Source organism: Panicum hallii, chromosome 9 (genome assembly GCF_002211085.1).
Source record: "Panicum hallii strain FIL2 chromosome 9, PHallii_v3.1, whole genome shotgun sequence".
Lineage (NCBI taxonomy): Eukaryota > Viridiplantae > Streptophyta > Magnoliopsida > Poales > Poaceae > Panicum > Panicum hallii.
The window spans coordinates 59301558-59322326 of NC_038050.1; the positions used below are offsets into that span (position 1 = coordinate 59301558).

Consider the following 20769-nt stretch of genomic DNA (forward strand, 5'->3'; position numbering starts at 1 on the left):
AGTCTCGCTCGAGGTCGGGGACGACCCTAGCGGGTGGGCCCCAGCTGTCAGCGGAAGAAGGAGGAGAAGGAGAGAAGAGCGGACCGCGCGGGGAAGGTGGGCCGAGGAGGCTGCTGGGTCGCGCGGTGGGAAAAGAAGAGAGGAGAAGGCTGGGCTGCGCGCGAGAGGAGAAGGGAAAGGCCGGCTAGGGCCGGGCCGCAAGGAAAAATGGGAGAGGGAAAAAGAGAAAGAAGAGTGGGCAGGCTCAACTAGGAGGTAAGAGAAAAAAATAAATGCATTCAAATGGAAGACAATCAATAAAACAATGCAGAGGGGCATGAGATGCACAAACCTATAGTTTCTTATATTTCTTTTTATAGTTTATTAAATTGCTATTAATTTACGGTAGATGCTTCTAAAATCAAAATGAGGAATTAAAACCTTATGGGCCCTAAGGGGATTCTAGCAAAATTTATTTAAATTTCTAATTTAAAAATTAGGGTGTTACATGGGGTATCCCTCTATGGGCGTGGCGGTAAAACACCGACAGCTGGCGCGCCAGATAGGGGTGTTTATTAGGCATCCACCGGAGAACTCGAAGGCATCTCTCAGCTTCACCAGCACCGTGCTCGATAAGAGCACAACTTTCATCTTTGGCTTCTGGATCTGCATCGCCAACAGCTTAGGTGGCTTCAACACCCGTCTAGTCGACTCCAGGAAGCCGGAGGTCTCTGCACCAACTCGAACCAGCGATCGAGTCGCTGCTCCCATCTTGCCAGGCATTGACTATTGAATAGGTCTACCTATGTCTATATCCATATTCCTGTACATTGACTATTGAATAACTTATCTCCCTTATATGCTCGACGTGGTGGTGGTGCCCACTTGAACACACGATGAGGAGATCCACACCTTTATAATTTGGGGAAAAAATTATTGGTCTATCTTTTTTTGACTGCCATTGTAAACAGTATTTAACTTTGCTCTCTATTTTTGAATAGATTATAGATAGGCTTCTGTCTACAGGTGAAACATTCTGACTAAATTTTAGACGCTTTACTAGTTTTGAAACCATCTGTGACTGACTTAATATTGCAGATGTTAACTTTATCATCTGCAGTATGAGCGTTTGTCACTGACTCTCTTGGACGTATGGATGGGAAACCATTTTCCATGCATCATCCCCTATTACATGATGGGCTGCATATTTATAGAGGATATTTACCCAGTCCTTTTTTAAAAAATAAATTACAGGCATATTCCTATGCGCAACAGAACCTCAGCGCCTGCTCGGGTTCCTTGCCTGAGCGCTACTGGAAAACTGCCTCGAGCCGTTCCACTGTTAGCACTTAGCAGACCAACTCAAACTCAACTCAAACTAGTTGGGGTAAGATGTCTAGCTTGAGTATTTGAGAACCAACGGATCAATTGACAAGTACGAAGCGGAGGCTCAGTCAAGCAAGCTCCCAAATCTCAAGGAAGTGACGATCCAATGATCCATCAGTCATGTATAATTGTTCCGTAAATATCAAGAGCAAAAACCGATTAATTGCTAATCAATAATTAATTTTAATATCATAATGTCAGTGGTCAAATGTAATCGATTGCTATGTTTGTCCAAACTCAAGAAAAATTCTAGACCCATCGCTGCTTACAGCAACACTCCTACTACTATGCATGAATTATACCGTACTACTCCCTCCGTTCTAAAAAGAATGCAACATTCGCTTTCTGAGAAGTCAGACAACTTCAAATTTGACCAAAAATTACTAATATTTATGTCCCTAAATAGATTTAGTATGAAAATATATTACATGATCAATCAAATAATGCTTATTTTGCAACATAAAAGTTAGTACTATTTTGTATAAATTTGATTAAATTTGAGATTATTTGACTCCTCGAAAAATAAGAGTTGAATTGTTTCTAGGATGGAGAGAGTACCTTTTTCCTTTCAAGCCACACCCGAATGAAAGTAATATCAATAGTGTTAGGGGCAGAGGGTGGTAGGTAGGCGAATTGAAAGACCAACCACCGTATCAATAAAGAATATGACTGTCGGAGGAATTCTCCAGCCGGGTGGCGGAAAGCACCCGCCTAATCCTAGTTAAGGATGGGTTTGGAGGGGACTTAGGGACGCTTGATCAGTGAACCGATGCCGCCGGAGCGTAATACCCTACGTCCACTTTGGTGTTAGTATTGGCTGTGTTTCTGATCGTTGAACTCTGTCTTCTAACGAGTACACTCTCCCTTTTATAGTGCAAGGGGAGTGCTTACACCGTGCGGGACCCCGACAGGTGGGCCCGGCCAATAGGAGCTGTTCTACGAGAGATATAGAGGTCATCTCCTCGAGCTCCTCTCCGTAGTCCTTTCGATCGAGAAGTCGATGTGCGTATCTACTGCCAGGATATGGCCGTGTACAGCCTTGTCTTGCACAGTGTCCGGCGTCAGCGTTGCCCAACAGTGAAGCCGTGCTGTCACTGTTGGGATGGAACCTCCAGTCAGGGGGCGAGCCAGCGCTGGCTCGTGCCACTTGCACTGTTACAGCGCAAGCCTTAGCACGCCTATTACAGACCATCGTCACGCGCGCAGCACCGTGACGGGACTGTACACAGTCCGCGCACTGTGCGCGGTGATACGACGCGCCGCCTTCAGATCAGGCGGGCTTACCGTGGTGTCAGCTTACCTGCCCCGTGTGTCAGTGGCAGGCCGCACCTTTTGACTTTGGCGCGCCCGACTCAGCTACCGCATTGAATGCGGGTAGGTGAGGAGGCGACCCGTAAGGGGCCTCAGGCCGCAGGCACGCGGCGGGGTCAGCCGCGCTCCTCCCGCCGGGCAGCACATGGCGGCACCGGACCCCTTTCCGGGGGAAAGAGGGGTCCGGGGCCCCCGTGGCCGGCCGGAGCGGGCTGGCCTGTGATGGTCTGGCCATCACACGTGGCGGCCCCGGACCTCCCAGGGGAGGCCGGGTCCGCAGGGGTTACCCGAGAGCTCTCCCGCCCACGCGGGTGTGCAGAGGCCCCGGACCTCACGGAGGTCGGGGAGGGTCCGGAGACCGTGGTCCCAGCTGTCAGGCCCGGAGGCCGTATGCCACGTGGCCCAGAGGCGAGGGGGAGCGTGGATTATAAGAAGTCCCAGGGCCTGGACACCCTAGCAGGAGGTACCCCTATCTGTGTGTACCGACAATGACCAAAGGGGGGTGTGGCGCTGCCAATCCCCTGCTCCACCGCTTAATATTATACTTCCTCCGTTCTAAATTATAGACAATTTAAGCAAAAATAGGTACATAATTTTTACAACGTATGTACAAATAGTATATATCTAAATGCATAAAAAAATATATGTGTAGAAAAGTTACAAATAGCATACTTTTTGAAACGAAGGGAGTATCAATCTATGGACGCTCCTAGGACTTTAAAATTTAAGATTAAGAATACCTTTTAATAATACAAAATGAAAAAAAACAGTATAGTGTTTACAACATATGCCACGAGGAACCTTCGTCGACAAACGACAACTACACTATCATTTAATACCATGGTTATATGATTATATCTGCTGCTGTAGCAGAGCTTCTAGCGTAGCAAGAAGCTGCGCATCCTCCTCGTACCCTTCTTCGCCACCAGCCACATCCAGTCTTCGTGGTAGCTAAGCTAGTTCAAAGACTAACACTATATCAACAGAAAAATATGACCATGAGGCATGGCGCTGGTAGTCTCCTTCACTAGCTCCATCACTGAATATTACGCTCTTTTCATTCTAAATTGTAGGTTATTTTACCAAATCTACACACATAGTTTTTACTATGTATACATAACATATATCTAAGTACATAGCAAAAATTATATATATTTAAAATAATAAAAACAACTTACAATTTGGAATAGAAGGAGGAACAGAAGGAGTATCAATATATGGATCCTCGTTGAAACTTATAAGATTAAGGATACTTTTTAGTCGCACAAAAATAAAAAACAGTATCAGTATTAAGAAAATGCCACGAGGAATAATTTAATGACATGCTTATAGTTGCTACTGTAAGTCGATAGCATTGCTTCTCCATAGTACAGTCATCAACGTCTTTAAAGCCATGCCGCCATGGCTCCTACACCACCATCTATCTCGCCTTCAAACCAATAGTGATCGCATTCACATTACAGCAATGGCTTCAGCTGCTAAGCGTAGCAAGAAGCTGCGCATCCTCCTCATACCCTTCTTCGCCACCAGCCACATCCGCCCCTTCACCGACTTCGCCTTCCACCTCGCCGCGGCCAGCCCGGGCGACGTCGAGGCTACCGTCGCCGTGACCCCTGCGAACGCCCCGGTCGTGCAGGCGGCCCTCTCATCCCACATCCCCCGCGGCGGCCATGGCGGCGACGCCAGGGTCAAGGTCACGACCTACGCATTCCCGAACGTGGACGGCCTCCCGCCAGGGGTCGAGAACATGTCCACCGTCAAGGCTGAGGACGCATGGCGGATCGTGGCCGCCGCCTCCAACGAGGCCGTGATGCGGCCGGCACAGGAGAGCCTCATCAGGACGAGCTCCCCCGACGCCGTCGTCACCGACCTCCACTTCATCTGGAACGCCGGTATCGCCGCCGAACTCGGGGTGCCCTGTGTTGCCTTCAACAGCGGGGGCATCTTCCCAACGCTAGCCCTTTGGCGCCTTACGGCCATTGAAATCAAGGACCCGGCAGCCGGCGGTTCGGTGACCGTTCCCCAGTTTCCCGGTCCCGATATCTCTCTCCCGGTCACCGAGCTGCCAGATTTCTTGAGGAATCAGGCGCAGGTGTTCGAATTCGACCATGGCGCGGAAAATCGGTTCATGGTGGAGCTCAAAGCGTGCCTGGGATTTGCCGCCAACACTTTCATTGATCTCGAACCTGAGTACTGTGAGAACTTCATCGACAGCGGCTTCGTGAAGCGCGCCTACTTTGTCGGCCCGCTTTCACTGCCACCGGTGGCGGCAGCGACGGTAGCCATTACCGGCGTCGAAAAATCGTCATCAGCTTGCTTCGATTGGCTGGACACAATGCCTGCCCACTCCGTCGTGTACCTGTGCTTCGGCAGCCTGACGAAGTTGTCGGAGGCTCAGCTCAATGAGCTCGCCGTCGGGCTGGAATCCTCCGGCGTGCCGTTCCTGTGGGTCGTCAAGGTCCCAACATGGGAGCCGCCGGCAGGGTGGAAGGAGCGTGTCGGGAGCAGAGGCATGCTCGTCACGGGGTGGGCCCCGCAGAGGGACATCCTTCAGCACCCGGCGGTGGGGGCCTTCGTGACGCACTGCGGCTGGAACTCGGTGCTGGAGACGTTCGCCGCCGGCGTGCCTGTCCTCACATGGCCGATGGCGTTCGAGCAGTTTATCGTCGAGAGGTTTCTGACACAGGTGGTATCGATCGGGGAGCGCCTGTGGCCGGAGGGCGCCGGGCGGCGCAGCACGAGACGTGAGGAGCACGAGCTGGTTCCTGGCGAGGCGATCGCGCGAGCCGTCGCGAAGTTCATGGAGCACGGAGGTGCCGCGGACGCCGCGAGGAGGAGGGTGGCGGAGCTCTCCGCGAAGGCTCGCGCGGCTATGGCGGAAGGCGGCACCTCTCACCGCGATCTGCATCAGCTTCTTGATGACATTATGGCAGCAAGGGCGTCTGGTGGTGGGACTACGGCGCCATGAAAAAGACTGTAAGCACAACTATATCCCTATTCCCTAGTACATATGGGTATAGCATGCTTAAATACATGTCCAAATGATATTTTTTGCAAACCTAATTGCAGACAAATACAAAATGTGTTCTGAGAATTTCGTATGTGCACCTAGAAATGCAGTTGTTTTCAAAACCTAATATCCAGAACATTTTATTGGAGACTTATTTGTGTTTAGTATCTCAATATGGAGCATGGCAGCTGGAGAATCTGGATGGAAACCAAGGTTACGAGAAGACGTACTGGGAAGACGCATGTTATCAGTTACTGATGATCTTATGGTTCCAAGAAGATGCAAGAATAAGAAATGTCTTGTCCTGCAGCAAGATACACAGTTCGTTGTAAAATGTGTGTGCGCACGTCTCAAACATGATGTAGCTAAACTTTAGTTAGGTATGTCATACCCTTTAACTACATTGTCGACATTGTCGGTAGAGCAGTGCCGCTACCTATGTTCCTAAGGGTGTGATTAAGGTTGGTCTATTTCTAGCCGGGCTAGTAGTTATGCAGGCTAGTTCAAACCAGACTTAATGCAGCATTTTGTGAATTTGTTTGGTTGGCTCCATATCTTGTCTTGGCCCGCATAAAATTTTATTTAGATGGCGGCGTTGCTCCCTAGACTGCACTGTTGTAGTTAGGCTGGAACCAAAACTTGGCCTTCCGGAGACTATGCAGCTTGCGTAACCGGAGACAAGTCTCATTTGTTTTTTCCACTATGAAGATGTACAGCACTATTTGTACAACCGGAGTCTGGCTGGCTAACGGATTTATTCAAACTACCAAACATCAAAATCTGCACTATGCCTTATGCAGCCTACCAATCACAACCTAATTGCAATAGCCTTCCAATCACAACCTAACTGCGTTGCAAGCGTCTGAATTTTGTCATTCTTGCCAGCGTCATGCTGTAATGTTGGGCAGGTGTGGTCCCAGGGCTCGGCGACCCTGGGCAGTTGGTGAGCGGAAGTGCGCTTGTGCCATGCACAGCATAATTCAGCCGGGCAAAAAAAGAGTTTAACCAATAATATTTTCCTTTTGAAGGCTATGGCCTTTGGCTGGCTACATGTGCAGCCGTGCAGGCGAGCTGCATCATTATGCGTGCAGAACAAGACCGTGTGTCTGACGTGCATCACTAGCCTGACCTAACCTACAGTAAAGGATAGGTACCACCGCAGATCTACAGACTGCAACATCTAATTGATTACTGGTTCCCTTGAATCCCATCAATGGCGGGCCTGCGGTAGCTTTGTGATTTGCAAAATTGAGGAGCCATTTTTCGACGGTTCCAGAGCATCAAGACACGGAATATTATCTCGTACGGAATGTTATCCCGCACCCCACGCAGCTGCAGGCCACGGGCCAGCGGCGGCAGCAAGGGCACGTTGCGGCAGCTGCCGGGCGTGCACACGCGCCCGCGGTGGCCAGCCGGCGCCCCACACTGTGCGTGGCGCACGGCGTCAGCGGCATCATCCGGGGCCACGGCACCCACCGCGCTGGGCACGTGCCAATTAATAGCAGGCGCGGCTGCTGGCGGTCGGCAGCGGACTGTGCACAGGCGCACTGGAGGATAAGGCGGCGGCGGCTTAGAGCTGCTGTCAGGAGAGGGAGAAAGGAAAAGTGAGGCCGGATTAGGGTTTTCGGACCGTACTTGACCTATTTATATGACGTCATCAGTTTTTTCCCCTAGGATCGTGATGGATAGCCGAGATCGTGCCGCGATTAGGGTTTAACGGCGGGCAGGTTGAGATGGGCCGACGGCGCACTGATCGGCCGCGCGCAAAAGCGGGCTGCGTTGCTGGGCTGCTGTGCGGCTCGCTGCGCCGAGCTGACCTACGCGCGAGACGAGCCGCCGCAAGCTTGGGCTGTGCGCGGTTGCTGTGCGGCTTGCTGGGCCGAGCCAGGGCTGTGCGTCGGAGGAGTTTCGGGCCGTTTTAGAATTTTGGGCTGCTTACGAAGCTTAGCCATTTAATGTTTAAAGTCCTTTTCGTTACTGTTTATGTTTTGAAGTATTATTTCTTTTACTGTTTTAGTATTTATCAGCCCTATTTAAATTTTGTTGCACTTATAAATTTCAGCATTATGTTTATATTTTCCATGAGTTATTTAAATACTTCTATTTATGTCTTAATGGTATATTCACTGAAAATTATGTATATCCACCATATGCAATTGAGATGCGCTCTATTTAAATGGAATCATCAGGAAGTTTATTTAGAGTTCACTTGTAATTAATTCTGACCATCCTTGTTTTAATTATGAGTTTTATGATAAATTTCGTTTGTTTTCCCCATCAATGATGCAAATTGAAATTTTTAAGTGTCATTTTAATCATACCATCGTAGGGTTAATTTCATACTTTTTATGAGCATCTTAATTGTGAATTTAATTGAGTTATTTTTTTTCATGATTTCCAGTGAACACTGTGATGAAATACCTGAGTTCCATTGAGCCCCTAAATGGCACGGACTACCCCAAGTGGTTGAACCAAGTGCAGGTGGCCATTGCTGTGTGCGAGTACGACCTCGCGTTACGTGAAGATAAGCCAGCAGAGCCCACTGGAGCAAATGTTAATCATACTTCCATTGAAAAGTGGAAGAGATGTGACAGGATGGTCAATATGATCATTAAGTAGACGATTTCATCAGCCTTCCTTGGTGCAATTCCTGATAAAGACCAGGATGGTAAGGAGCTGACCGCCAAGGCTTATCTTGCCAAGGTGGAATAGAACTTCAAGAGCTCCTCCAAGACATATGCTAGCACGCTCATCATGAAGATGCTGACTTCACAGTATAATAGGCAAAGCGGAATCAGGGAGCACATTATGAATACGTGTGACAAGGCAAACAAGCTCAAGACAGTGGATATGGCTATATGTGATGGTTTTCTGGTGCATTTCATTATGACTTCACTGCCTTCACAGTATAGTTCCTGCAAGATAAGCTACAACACTCAGAAGGCGACTTGGAGCATGGCTGAGCTCATCAGTTACTGTGTTGAGAAAGAGGAAAGGCAAAAAGCTGGAAGGATGAAGGATGATGTAAACATGATCAGTCAGTGTCAGAGCCGGTGTGCGGGATTGTGCACATAGCGTACTTTGCCTAGGATAAGAGATGGGACGTGTCCCACGTCCTACATCTGTTATAACTACTCGTAGTGTAGTAGGACTACTTATACATTAGTAAAACTAGTCGGACACAATAGGAAACTACCCAAAAATTACTCGGGTAGGACTCCTAAGCTTGTACCCGACTAGGACATCCATATAAACCTGTCCCTCCAGACTATATAAGGGCAGACAGGGACCCCCTCCAAATAGGAGATCACCCGATCACCACCTAAGGCAATACATACCACACATGACGTAGGATATTACACTCTCGGCAGCCCGAGTCTGTCTAAATCTTATATTCCTTGCACCTTCAAGTTCCTGATCTCGGCGACACCCTACCTACAAAGTCACCACCTTGGGAGTATCCCTCAGTGGGCATGACGATAAAACACCGACAGTCAGCGCTTTGAGCGTGTTAGTGTCAGCAATGGTCCTAAGCATCAGGCTGAATCAGGCAATAGCAAGCAGCATGAGAAGAAGTTCAAGAGCCATAAAGTGAGCAAGTCCGTGGCACACAAGAAGACTTCTGATGAGAAGTTGTGCAGGTTCTGCAAGTCACCTAAGCATGTGCAGAAGAACTGCTTAGGATTTAAGAAGTGCTGAAGAATAAAGGTACAAAAATTGATTATGTTTCATTTATTGATGAATCATTCTTAGTGAATTTTTCTCTTGATACCTGGTGGATTGACTCGGGTGCCACTGTGCACATTTCCAATTCATTGCAGGTATTCAGTTCAATCCGAACTATAAGAGAGGGGGAGCAAAGTCTAAGAGTGGCTGATGGCAATGAAGTCAAGGTTAAAGGCATTCGGAGCTTCGACTTGGAGTTACCGGGCGGCTTTCACCTTCATTTGCAAGATGTTCTTTATGTTCCTAGTTTAAAGAGAAACCTTATTTCTATTTCGAGATTAGATAAGTCAGAACATATTTGTGAATTTGGCAACTCGAAATGCAACATTAAGTTTCGTAATATTTCTGTTGGCTTTGGTCATTTACAAGGCGATCTTTATTTGCTCTCTCTTGATAATGATTATTCTATGATGAATGTGTGTGATGCAACAAATAAGCGTAAGCGTGATAATGAGACTTCTTCAAAATTGTGGCACTATTGATTAGGCCACATTTTGAGGGGAGAATTGAGCGTCTCGTAAAAGAAGAGATACTCCATTCATTAGATCTTTCAGACTTAGATCAACAATGTATTGACTATATTAAAGGGAAATTCGCTAAGACTATTAAGAAAAGAGCTACTCGAAGTTTGGGCTTATTATAAATAATTTATATTGATATTTGTGGTCCGTTCCCAATAAAGTTTGTAGATCGTTTTGACTCGTTCATTATTCTCACTGATGACTTCTCTCGTTATGGTTATATTTACTCCGATCGTGATCAGTCCAAACCATTAGATAAATTCAAAATATTCAAAGCTGAAGTGGAAAATCAGCATGGCGTCACTATTAAAATTGTGAGATCAGACCGAGGTGGTTAATATTATGGAATGCATGCTCCATTCGGCTAGATGCCTGGATTATTCGCTAACTACATTGAACAAAATAGTATAAAGGCCCAGTACAGTATGTCAGGTGAACCATAGCAAAATGGAGTCACTGAGCGTCGTAATCGTACACTTATGGATATGGTACGTAGTATGCTTAGTTATTCTACCTTGCCTGTGGAACTGTGGATGGAAGCGTTAAAAACAGCCGCGCATATACTTAATTGGATCCCTACCAAATTAGTTCTAAAGACACATTATGAATTATGGTTTGGGAAGAAACAGACGCTTAATTATTTACGTGTGTGGGGCTGTCCTGCTGAAGCTAAGTTATTTAACCAACGGTAAAAGAAATTAGATTATAAGACGATGAGCTGCCATTTTATCGGATACCCTGATAAGTTTAAGGGATACCGTTTCTACTATCCTAATCGCTTCACTAAGTTTGTTGAGACCAGATTGGCTGTGTTCCTAGAGGATGCAGGAATCAGTGGGAGCTTTCCAAGGAGGGAAATAAATTTTGAAGAAATTCAGGTTGAGCTTCCCATCTCGGAGATTCAGGAGACAGTAACACCTCCTCTATTCAGAGTACACCTTCTGTTCAAATTATGCCTTCTGTTCAGAGTGCTAGCGCTCTTCCTTTTATTGAAGTAGCGCCTAAGCCTGCGAGCAAACCACAAGTTGAGCAAATGGCGCCTAATGTTGAAGTTGCGCCTATTGTTGAAGTTGAAACCCAGTTCAGGTACCTCAACCTGTTTTACCCTTGAGAAGATCACAGCGGGCTAGGAAATCAGCAACTTTCCTAGATTATGAGATATTTTTAAGTGAAGACATATATGATGTTGGGAAGGTTGATGATCCTGGATCGTTCATTCAGGGAAACAGTATCATGTGAGAACTATGCTAAATGGGTTGAGGCTATGGAGGAAGAACTTAAGTCCATGACTTCTAATGATGTATGGGATTTAGTAGATATTCTTGATGGAGTCAAACCAGTAGACTATAAATGGGTCTACAGACTAAACGTGATTCCAAAGGGAACATCAAATGATTCAAAGCGAGGTTTGTAGCCAAGAATTTTACACAAAAGGAAATGGTCGATTATAATAAGACTTTCTCCCCTGTGTCTAAGAAAGATTCCCTTAGAATCGTCATGGCACTAGTGGCTCATTATGACTTAGAGCTGCATCACATGGATGTCAAAACTGTGTTCCTTAGCGGTGACTTGGATGAGACCATCTTCGTGGCACAACCCGAAGGTTTGGTTATGAAGGGCAAGGAACAAATGGGATGCACACTAAAGAAGTCTATCTACAGACTTAAGCAAGCGTCAAGATAATGGAACCTTAAATTCGATCAAGTGATTAAGAAATTCGGGTTCAAGAAGAATGATGTGAATAACTGTATTTACACTAAAATGAAGGGTGGTAAATTTATAATTCTAGTGTTTTATGTGGATGATATCCTATTAGCGAGCAGTGATAAGCGAATGCTGCATGAGACAAAAGGTTTTGTTTCGTCCAACTTTGATATGAAAGATCTTAGTGAGGCCTCTTACGTTCTGGGCATTGAGATACACCGAGATATGACCAAAGGAATGCTAGGATTGTCTCAAAGGGCATATATTGAGAAAATTCTTAAGAGATTTAATATAGAGCACGGTCCCATTAGCAAAGGGCGATAATACTGAAGCCCAATATCCTAAGAACCAATCGGAATTAGATGCAATGAAGGATATACCTTATGCTTTACCTGTCGGAAGCTTGATGTATGCACGGGTCCGTACGCGTCCAAACTTAGCTTTTGCTACTAGAATGTTTGGAAGATATCAGAAAAATCCTAGAATGATCCACTGGGTAGGTATCAAGATGCCATTACGTTATTGCCAAGGTACCAAAGACTTCATGATCACATATAGAAGGCCAGATAAACTCGAATTTGTGGGTTATACTGATGCTAATTTTGTTGGTTATATGGATAGTAGGAAATCTACATCAAGATATATCTACACATTAGCTGGAGGAGCAATATCATGGAAAAGCTCCTAACAAAGTTTAGTTGCAGTATCGACAATGCAAGCAGAGTTTGTGGCATGCTATGAAGCAACTGAACAGGCTGTGTGGCTTAAGAATTTTATTCTGGGCCTTAAGCTAATTGACAGTATTACGGAACCAATAACGTTATACTGCGATAATCAGTCCGCAGTGTTCTTTTCGAGTAACAACAAATCAAGTAGTGCTTTCAAATACATTGACCTCAAATATCGTGTTGTGAAAGAAAGATACCAAGATCAAACCATAAAGATTGAGCATATAAGAACTAATGCTATGTTAGCGGATCCGTTCACTGAGGGCTTATCACCAAATGTATTTAAGCAGCACGTTACAGATATAGGTTTGGTGGATAGTCTTTAGATCCTAATTTAGGGCCGTTACTAACTCCCGACTAACGAATAAGCGTTCTAACGAGGTGTTTCAGTGAGACCGTGGATAATGGGGCCCCAGTATGCTACTGATGACGCATTGGTCCGTGTTATACTGAGGGTGAACATTAGTGTGATACGAACAATATTATTTTTGGTCCGTGTTATACTGAGGGTGAACATTAGTGTGATACGAACAATATTATTTTAACCCGTCGATGAAGTGGGAGAATGTTGGAAATATATTTCTGTTAAGATAGTGATCTTCACTGTTAAGGCATTTAACCAGCCAAAATGAGATTAAGGGAAAATCTAATAGGCTGTGATCAGCAAGCCCATTAATCTATTCCAAACAGAGGTTAGCCCGCAGCCTCACAGTGCCTATATATACTTTATATATACTTAACGTCGTGGCTATTATTAAATACATGTTTTCTAAACCCTAGCCACCTCAAGTCTGATCGTTAAGGGCGTTGGAGGGGTTTGGAAGGCCAAGTACTCGAGCGCAGTGCTGTTGGCGACTCAAAGAACGTCGCTACCCCGCTGCTACATCTACACTGATAACAATGTCTATTTTCTCTGCGGCCCGGACGTCGTCAACTTAAAGAGCTCCTATGACTGCTATTGTTAACGCTGCTATAAGATCTACCCACCAAATTTCGTATTATGTGATTGATATCATGTTTAGGCTAAGAATCCTATTTAGTCGCTAATTATGTTTATTAGCGGAAACAACACTATCTTGCTGTTCTCTGCTCACGTCCCAGTAGTCAAGGGTAGCAGCACATTTTTTTACTCGGATCAATTCCAGCAAGTACCGGAGATGCGCACTTGTCACCTTCAGCTCCCTGCATGTCTGGTTGCCGCGAGTCAATCAGACCGTGTCCCTCCCTCTTGGATCGGAGCTGCAACCGGCAAATATTGCGAGCATCCTACCTCCAGTCCTCCCTGGTAATGCCACATGCTACTGAATTCGCGTGCCCCTGGATACTGGTTTTGACAAATGTTTTCTTTACTCGTTGCCTTGTTTTATAGTGAAGGTGAGAATTTATCAGAGAAAAATTTGTGCATTAGAAACTGAACTAAAAGTTTGTACGTGGCTTAGGCTTTCAGTTCTGAATTCTTTCGATCACTTCATCATCTTGGGCGCTTTGTCGTCCCGTGCGGCAGAAACTTCGCTCATTACCGTCGCCTGCTTCTCGCAGTCCAACTCTGAATCCTGCTCTTTGGTGTCTTTGTGTTCTTGATCTCTGTCCTTGCCCCATAGCAGCATGTAAAGCCCCAGGATCACAAGGACCCCTCCAATTACGCTGCGGATGTATCAACAGGAAGTCAGGAACACAAAGACATATATGATCATGGCCAGCCAGATTATAGCCCATGGAGATCGAGGAGAGGAAAATAAACTTCAGGCGCAAGAGAGAGTAAAACGCCATGCATTTCATACCTCCCGACGTGTAGATTTTCACCGAAGATGAAGTAGGCCAGAGTGGTCACCATGACCGTCAAGAGGGGGTTGAACATGGTAACAAAGACGGGGCCCTTCTTCTTGTTGCACCACAGCTGAATGACAACTGTCAAGCCATTGCAGGCGATCCCCTGAAGAACTCAGTTCGTAGACACCATGTATCATCAGCACAGGAATTGGAAGCCGGCCGGCCGTTTTGTCAGGGAGCTTGCACTGGAAATGATGATCCAAAACTTGTCAGTCACATACATACCGTGTACACGATGCACCAGAACTTGAGGCCGAAGCCAATGAGCCAATCGTCCAGGTTGCGCTGCATAAACGCCGCGAAAACCGCCGACTGCATACCTCCAACCATCGACATTAATGCCGTCAGCGAGAGCTTGGCCGGGTACCTCTTTATAGACGACGCCTGCCACCACGTTTGGACCAAATTACAAAAATCTTAAATAAAAAAAATATTTTCCTCTTTCTCCTCCTGTCTCCACTAAAAATTAACTTTTATGTAGTAGAAGAACGAAGCAAAGGTCATCTTTTGCATGTTCTTGCTCAATGTTGTAGCAGCCGGAAGAGGCTAACTGAGCACCTGCAAGATGAAGCAGACTGACCAGCATATGCAGCTGGCCACCGCAAGGAGCGATCCTTTCACCCAGCTCTCATGTGCCACCGCAACGCCGCTGCCCTGTATCTGAACAGGCGCCTTCCAGAGGCTCCTCACCGCCGCTCCTTTGTACAGGCTTATGGTGGTCACCCCGGCGAACGACACCACGGCCCCTGCGATTTTCGCGAGTCCTCGCAGGCTCCTGACGTCTACAATCTCCATCCCGAGGATGATGGCGATGACGAAGGTGATTGAAGCGACGGCGTTCACCATGGAGGTGACGAAGGTCGGAGATGTGTACTTCAGGCTCGAGAAGAACATGTTCAGCGTTAAGCTCCCCCTGCAGGACCAAGAGCCGACCATGTCAATTTTCTAAAAGTTTTTGCAAGTTTTTTCTACTTTCTTTTTGGAAAGAAGATCAGAGCAGGGACAGACATGTTCTTACCCGAGGAGTGACAGTACAAATATCTCCAGAAACAGCATGAGTGTCATCTTAGGCCTCAACTTGCTGCAGAAGAAACAAGACACCAAGAGGACAGAACAATGAGCAGGCTAGGTTCAGACTTCAGGCCATGTGTATCGTTGAGCTTAACAAATGAGGACGTGTTCTGATTACTTCTCGTAGAAGTAGGCGAACGGACACAGGACGCAGGCCACAAGGAGGTGGCGGTAGGTGACGTAGACGTAGGGGTTGAGCCCCCGGTTGAACGCAGCCTCGGTGATGAAGTAGAGGAGCGTGAAGAACAGCTGCGCCAGGACCATCAGAGCGTGAGGCGTGTACCTCATCCACGCAGGCCGACGCATCATCCCTGCAGGGCTCGGAGGCGCCATGATTTCTTACTGCTGGCTAGTGTGATGTGCTGAAGATGTGTGTGTCTCCAGAAGTTCAGAGATGGATCAGTGATGCCAAGATCAGATGGCCCTACTGTTATATAGGCAGGGTTGCGGCAATCAGTACGGTGGCTTCCACTGTGATAGCCTCTGGTATGTGTATATGTACGGTGGTGGCTGCCTGAACTCTCATGGCGACAGCCAAAGCCAACGGCAGCAGCACATGGAAATCTTTCACACAATTAGGTACGCTCTTCTCTTTCAGCTCCTTGACAAGGCTAGAAAAGAACTAGTTTTTTCAGAAACCGAACCGTAAAGACAAGACACTAGCTACCATGGCCAGAAAGCAGAAGCTTTATAGGCATGAGACAGTTGTCTTTTACCACTATTATTCTTCAGCACGTAGAGTTACAAATGGAGCATCCACTTATCAATCCCCTTTTCCGGTATGCTCCCTAATGCGTAATGCTCTTTTACTTGTGGCCGCTGATTGCTTTATTCTTTCGTTGGATTCATCCATGGTGCCACCGATGGTTGGCATCTTCCTTTCGGGGAAGTTTGTTTCCTCCCTTTCTTTCCATTACAAGAACAGGTAAGGTTACTGGCCATACAGAAGACCGAAGCGTGCGGACGCATTAGTCAGAATGTCAGATACTCAGATGCCTGTGTCTCGAAAGATATATCGCTTTATTTTTATGAGTGAAATGTACTCTCGGATGATCGGAATGATGTGTTCCTCAACCTTCGAAACTCTCTGTTTTTTCTTTCTGTTTTGGCATTGCACCATTCTTTCCCTGAAAAACTGCCCCTGACTGCACTCTGAACAGCTGAAATCTTGTTTACTTGTTCAGGACATCGGCAGTCTCCAAGGCATATTTTAGCATGGCTTTCAAAAAATGCAACAAGTATTTTCCATGGAAAATCCCACAGGTATCATTTCCAAAGTCCTGAATTAGTTGATATTTTTTTTCGAAATAAAAGAATTATTAGATAAAATGAAGTGCGGTAGAATTCTCTATATAGTCAGTCAGTGCGACTCACAGTCAAAAAAAATGGTCTGTGCTCGCCTCTTTTGCCGATGGTTTTGCTCTACATATCCTTCAGTGGATTTACATCAGGAATACGGGATTCCACTGCACGCTTCATCGGAGGGCACTGGTGGTTGCAAATTGGAAATTACTGGTGGACATTTTAAATGCATTTTTGTTTAGTGCGCATGGGATCGAGAGAATTGAACGGATGAGGTCAATCCACTGCCCCCCAAACTGTTAAAGTCGGTTCTAAAAGGGAGCACATGCAGCTGGATCATGAGAAATTTTTCATCTCAAATTACAAGTCAAATAGTTTAACTTTTTAGATCCAGGATCCAGCTGCTTGGAAAATGTGGCATCCAGATGTTAACTCATCTCTTCAGTCAACGTTATTGCTGCTTCGGATACAGATACAGTGACATCAGAACTGGCTTTTCTTTTGTTCAGATAGTTCTCGAAAACACAGCAACTCGTCTGTGCCTATCAGTTTCGATGCATTCAAAGCAGTTTGCTCTGGCCATTCAGAACCTACAAACTGCTAAAAGAATTATGTGGAAATAGTTCTCGAACGAATTTGCAAGGGTCGGACTTCTTTGCTTCCCTCTTAAATGACAAGCAGAGCTCCTGCTATTCTTCAAAAAAAACAAGAATGAATTATGCCAGAACAGATGTCGCTGCTTTACTATGTACCTTTGCTCCTGATGCATCAAGTGTTCTCTGAACTTAGATCTCAGTCATGAGCCAAAGTTCATGGTTTCATCATTTGTGTGCTGAAGCTCTGCATCCGGCATCATCTCACCGTTGCGTCATATGTTTCAGCAATTGGATGCCCCATCCATTATGCTGACTAAGGTCACAGTATCCCATTCTTGTACAACTACAACCATACATAAAGACTGACTTTGGCCGCGGTTCAGCACTCACAATCACATCAGATATATATTCACCTTCATGGCTAATTTTAGCTCACCTTTCATCTAACTGATTAATCAGAGCAAAACAGTAAATTATGGCATTTACTATCTTCCCTCATTCGTCTGCTCAGTTTATCCTACTGGTGTCCTGGAACTGGAGGAGAACCTAGAGTGTATTTTGCTTACTTCCCAGTCAAAAAAATGGTAATATTTCTTGGAGCTAAGATCTGTGGGCACATTAGGGTATTTAGCTGAGCAATTTATATGTTATTTTAGATTGGCACGTATGCCTTAACCATTTAACTTTATCGTACCAAAAGTCAAAATCTAGCATATAGCAGTTGCCAAATTTTATACCACAAACTCGCTCCCAATCATACTGTCAAGCTGGCCAGAACGTGTCAGGAGCGAGGCACTCCTGTAGTAGGCATCTCGTAGATCCTCTTGGTAACCATGTCCCCCAGATATTAACTGAGGAGCCGTCCCCAAACGCCAAATTATGTCATCTTTCAACAGTTCGACTCCAAGGTATTTGGTAGTTTCAGTTTTGGGGATGGAGACCAGGGGCCAGCCAGTCCAAGTTGGACGCTGGTTTCAACCATCGCAACAGAATGCACGCGAGACAAACACAATTCGACGATCAAAGTGCAATGGCAACACAGATGTGATTTAGAATTCGGAAGTTACTTTGGCGCTTTCGTTCATGACGAGAAACCATCAAAACGACAACTGCAGACATAAGACTTCTGCATTCATAACCTGAAACCCCACGAGCAAAGCTTGGTAACACGGCATAGCATATCCATCTCATCTGACAACAAGTGGCACGAGATCTTTAGTGAAAGGAAAGCGGTTCGTGAGACCAGCTCATGCACAACACAAACACAATTCCTTTCTTTCATTCCAGAATGAGTTCCAATACTGCATTAGGTACTTAAGTAAACATAGTGCGGTTCCATAACTAGATGCATTAAATCTTAAATTCTCTGAACCAGCAAGGCAGGGCAAGTCCTAGTTCAAAACTGCAAATGGAGTGTAGCCATCTCAACCATCAAACACGGACATCATCAAAACAGAAGACATAGATGCTCAAGCCTCGACAGCAACTCTTCCAGCCACTTGGTCCAGATCACGCCTCCCCTGAGAGGTGATGAGCCGCCCACTGCACCAAAACAGACTGTAAGCAAACTTCTCACAACCACAAAGAGTTATCAAGCGAGACAAAGGCAGTTGACAGTTGGATTACCCCTTGGGATCAACATCAATGATGCCCATCTTCTGCAACTGCTGCAGGATGTTACGTGAAATGGCACCACTGCTCTTGCAGAAGTGTGGTGGGCGGGAGCCATTCCTCTGGCGGCCACCATAGATCTTCTGGAATCCACCAACACCAATGCCTTGCCTCAGGTAGATCTTCCTTGCAATCGAGGCTGCAGGGACAAAATTGGAAATCAGATTGATGGGCAAAATCTGGATATTTAAGTTCATACATGATATTGGAGAAGAACAAGATTCCTCACCAGCCCTGGTGTAGTACCAGTCAGGGTCATAAGGAGGGAGCTCCTTGAACCTCGCAGTCTTCACAATGTCAACCCACTCAGGGAGCTCCATCTAACAGAAAGTAAAGCAATGTAGTTATAAGTTATACCACATAGCAACACAGGGATATAGTCATTATCCATGGAAGGAAACTAATGCAAATGAGAAGAAAACATAATCTTTGTTTATTAAAGCGACAAACTGTAACTACAATTCTGAATTAAAAGGCAACCAAACATAGAGAAATCTTGGATGTAGTTACCCTTGAGAAAAATGAGCACGATTCACACAAGAAATGTTTAATACACACAAACAGAATGAACTATCACTTCAAGTATATTTGGAAGGGAGCTCATTGAAATATTTTTAACCAATCAATTGTCTGAAATCCAAAGGATATGGATTCAGAAAACAACCTATTGAACAGTGCCAAGGTTCACTCAAGACTATCTAATATGAAAAGAAATAAAATAGATCACACCTCATATGGGGCCTGAAGCTCAAGGAACTTTTGGAATTCTTAAAATCGCCTATATCCCACAGATGCATCATTTGATCCCCTTTACAATCAGGCTAAACTTTTACAATCTAGTACATAAGCATGAACCAAGTAACTACCTTCCCCATTGGTCGAAAAGACCCAAGGAGAGCAGCATTTCCGCAGAGCCAACCGACTTGTGCGTGTACTTAGTTCGTAAAGATAAACAACTGAAGATACTAGTGCTACCCGTCCGGTAGTACAACTAATGATTCAGTTCATTTCTTACTCCAAACCCTAACAACCCCAAACAAGTTATCCCTACATCTAATCAAGCAAATCTGTGAAGAACACTTTTTTCCCAAAATCAGAGGCTAGGCGCCGGATGACGTCCGCCATCGGCGCGGCCAGGGGAGAGATGATGCCGTGCGCGGCCGAACCCGTGCTGCAGCGGCGGGATCCGGAGCTAGGTGCAGCCTGGGACAAGATGTGGCCTCGAGCGCCAACGGAGGGCGCGGCCCACGGCAAGCTGCTGCGCGGGTGCCAGCAAAGGATCAGCTCCAGAACCGCGGGGCGCGACCACTCTACGGACTGCAGCGTCAGATCGGGAGGGAAAGGCGAGTCAGGCGGGGCGGTACCTTGCCGGAGCGCTTGAGGTGGGCGGAGTAGGCCTTGACGAACTCGTGCGGGTTGACATCCTTCACCGTCCTCGCCGTCGAAGCCGCCATCCTGCCGCCGCCGCCACCAGGTGACGAGAGGGATACAGGGGACGTGAAGTGGTGGCCGCTGCGGCTGCTCGGGGCTAGGGTTTTGTCGCGGGCGGCGTGGGTGTCGGAGCGCAAATATATAGGAGATGGGTTCGGGTCTGGGGCGTCAGATGGGGATCGGACGGTTGCGTCGGCGTGAGCAGGTGGGTTTAGGGTTGGGGAATGGTATGGGCCGGCTGAGCACGGTGTGCGCGGCCGAGTTGGGCCGAGAAGAGTGGGCGTCCCCGCGTCTAGCTGTAATCGTTAGGCACGTATGCACAAGGAAAGGGCCCATTTTGACCGATTTCCTGATTTAAAATACCGGATTTTTCGAACCGTCCGATTTTCCCCTCTCAACAGTTTCCGTAGCAGTTTTGTTCGACGTTATGCCAGCTCAGCACGTCCTACGTGGAACAACATCTGCAACGAGGGAGGTAAATCGGATAGCCCTGATAGTTCAAG

At 46.4% G+C, this 20769-nt stretch overlaps 3 protein-coding genes across 4 annotated transcripts; 1 reads left to right on the top strand and 2 right to left on the bottom strand.

Moving 5' to 3' along the window:
* Positions 1–4065: 4065 nt before the first annotated feature.
* LOC112873557 (UDP-glucose flavonoid 3-O-glucosyltransferase 7-like) lies at positions 4066–6202 on the top strand. Of its 2 annotated transcripts, none has more exons than XM_025936554.1 (2): positions 4066–5652; positions 5875–6202. In XM_025936554.1, the coding sequence occupies exon 1, from the start codon at positions 4070–4072 to the stop codon at positions 5642–5644; it is 1575 nt and encodes a 524-aa protein (XP_025792339.1). In that variant the 5' UTR covers positions 4066–4069; the 3' UTR covers positions 5645–5652; positions 5875–6202. The 2 variants fall into 2 exon arrangements, with proteins under 2 accessions (XP_025792339.1, XP_025792338.1); XM_025936553.1 differs by having other exon boundaries at positions 4067–5652; positions 5852–6199.
* Positions 6203–11936: 5734 nt separating this feature from the next.
* On the bottom strand, positions 11937–15899 carry LOC112876246 (WAT1-related protein At4g08290-like). The gene is made up of 6 exons (XM_025940313.1): positions 15385–15899; positions 15214–15276; positions 14754–15108; positions 14421–14579; positions 14147–14298; positions 11937–14009 (listed from the first exon to the last, which is right to left on the bottom strand). Exons 1-6 carry the CDS (start codon positions 15597–15599, stop codon positions 13829–13831), a joined length of 1125 nt encoding a protein of 374 aa, XP_025796098.1. The 5' UTR covers positions 15600–15899; the 3' UTR covers positions 11937–13828.
* Positions 15900–18414: 2515 nt separating this feature from the next.
* LOC112877902 (40S ribosomal protein S19) lies at positions 18415–20395 on the bottom strand. Its single transcript, XM_025942276.1, has 4 exons — positions 20200–20395; positions 19065–19155; positions 18791–18974; positions 18415–18706 (listed from the first exon to the last, which is right to left on the bottom strand). Exons 1-4 carry the CDS (start codon positions 20287–20289, stop codon positions 18634–18636), a joined length of 438 nt encoding a protein of 145 aa, XP_025798061.1. The 5' UTR covers positions 20290–20395; the 3' UTR covers positions 18415–18633.
* Between the last annotated feature and the right edge of the window lie 374 nt (positions 20396–20769).

Coding starts and splice junctions, on each gene's coding strand:
- LOC112873557 (XM_025936554.1), top strand. CDS start 4,070: ATGCCGCCATGGCTCCTACACCACCATCTATCTCGCCTTCAAACCAAT.
- LOC112876246 (XM_025940313.1), bottom strand. CDS start 15,599: ATGGCGCCTCCGAGCCCTGCAGGGATGATGCGTCGGCCTGCGTGGATG. Junction 15,277..15,384: donor TTCGCCTACTTCTACGAGAA/GTAATCAGAACA, acceptor TTTCTTCTGCAG/CAAGTTGAGGCCTAAGATGA. Junction 15,109..15,213: donor TTTGTACTGTCACTCCTCGG/GTAAGAACATGT, acceptor TTGGTCCTGCAG/GGGGAGCTTAACGCTGAACA.
- LOC112877902 (XM_025942276.1), bottom strand. CDS start 20,289: ATGGCGGCTTCGACGGCGAGGACGGTGAAGGATGTCAACCCGCACGAG. Junction 19,156..20,199: donor ACCTCAAGCGCTCCGGCAAG/GTACCGCCCCGC, acceptor ACTTTCTGTTAG/ATGGAGCTCCCTGAGTGGGT. Junction 18,975..19,064: donor CTGGTACTACACCAGGGCTG/GTGAGGAATCTT, acceptor TTGTCCCTGCAG/CCTCGATTGCAAGGAAGATC.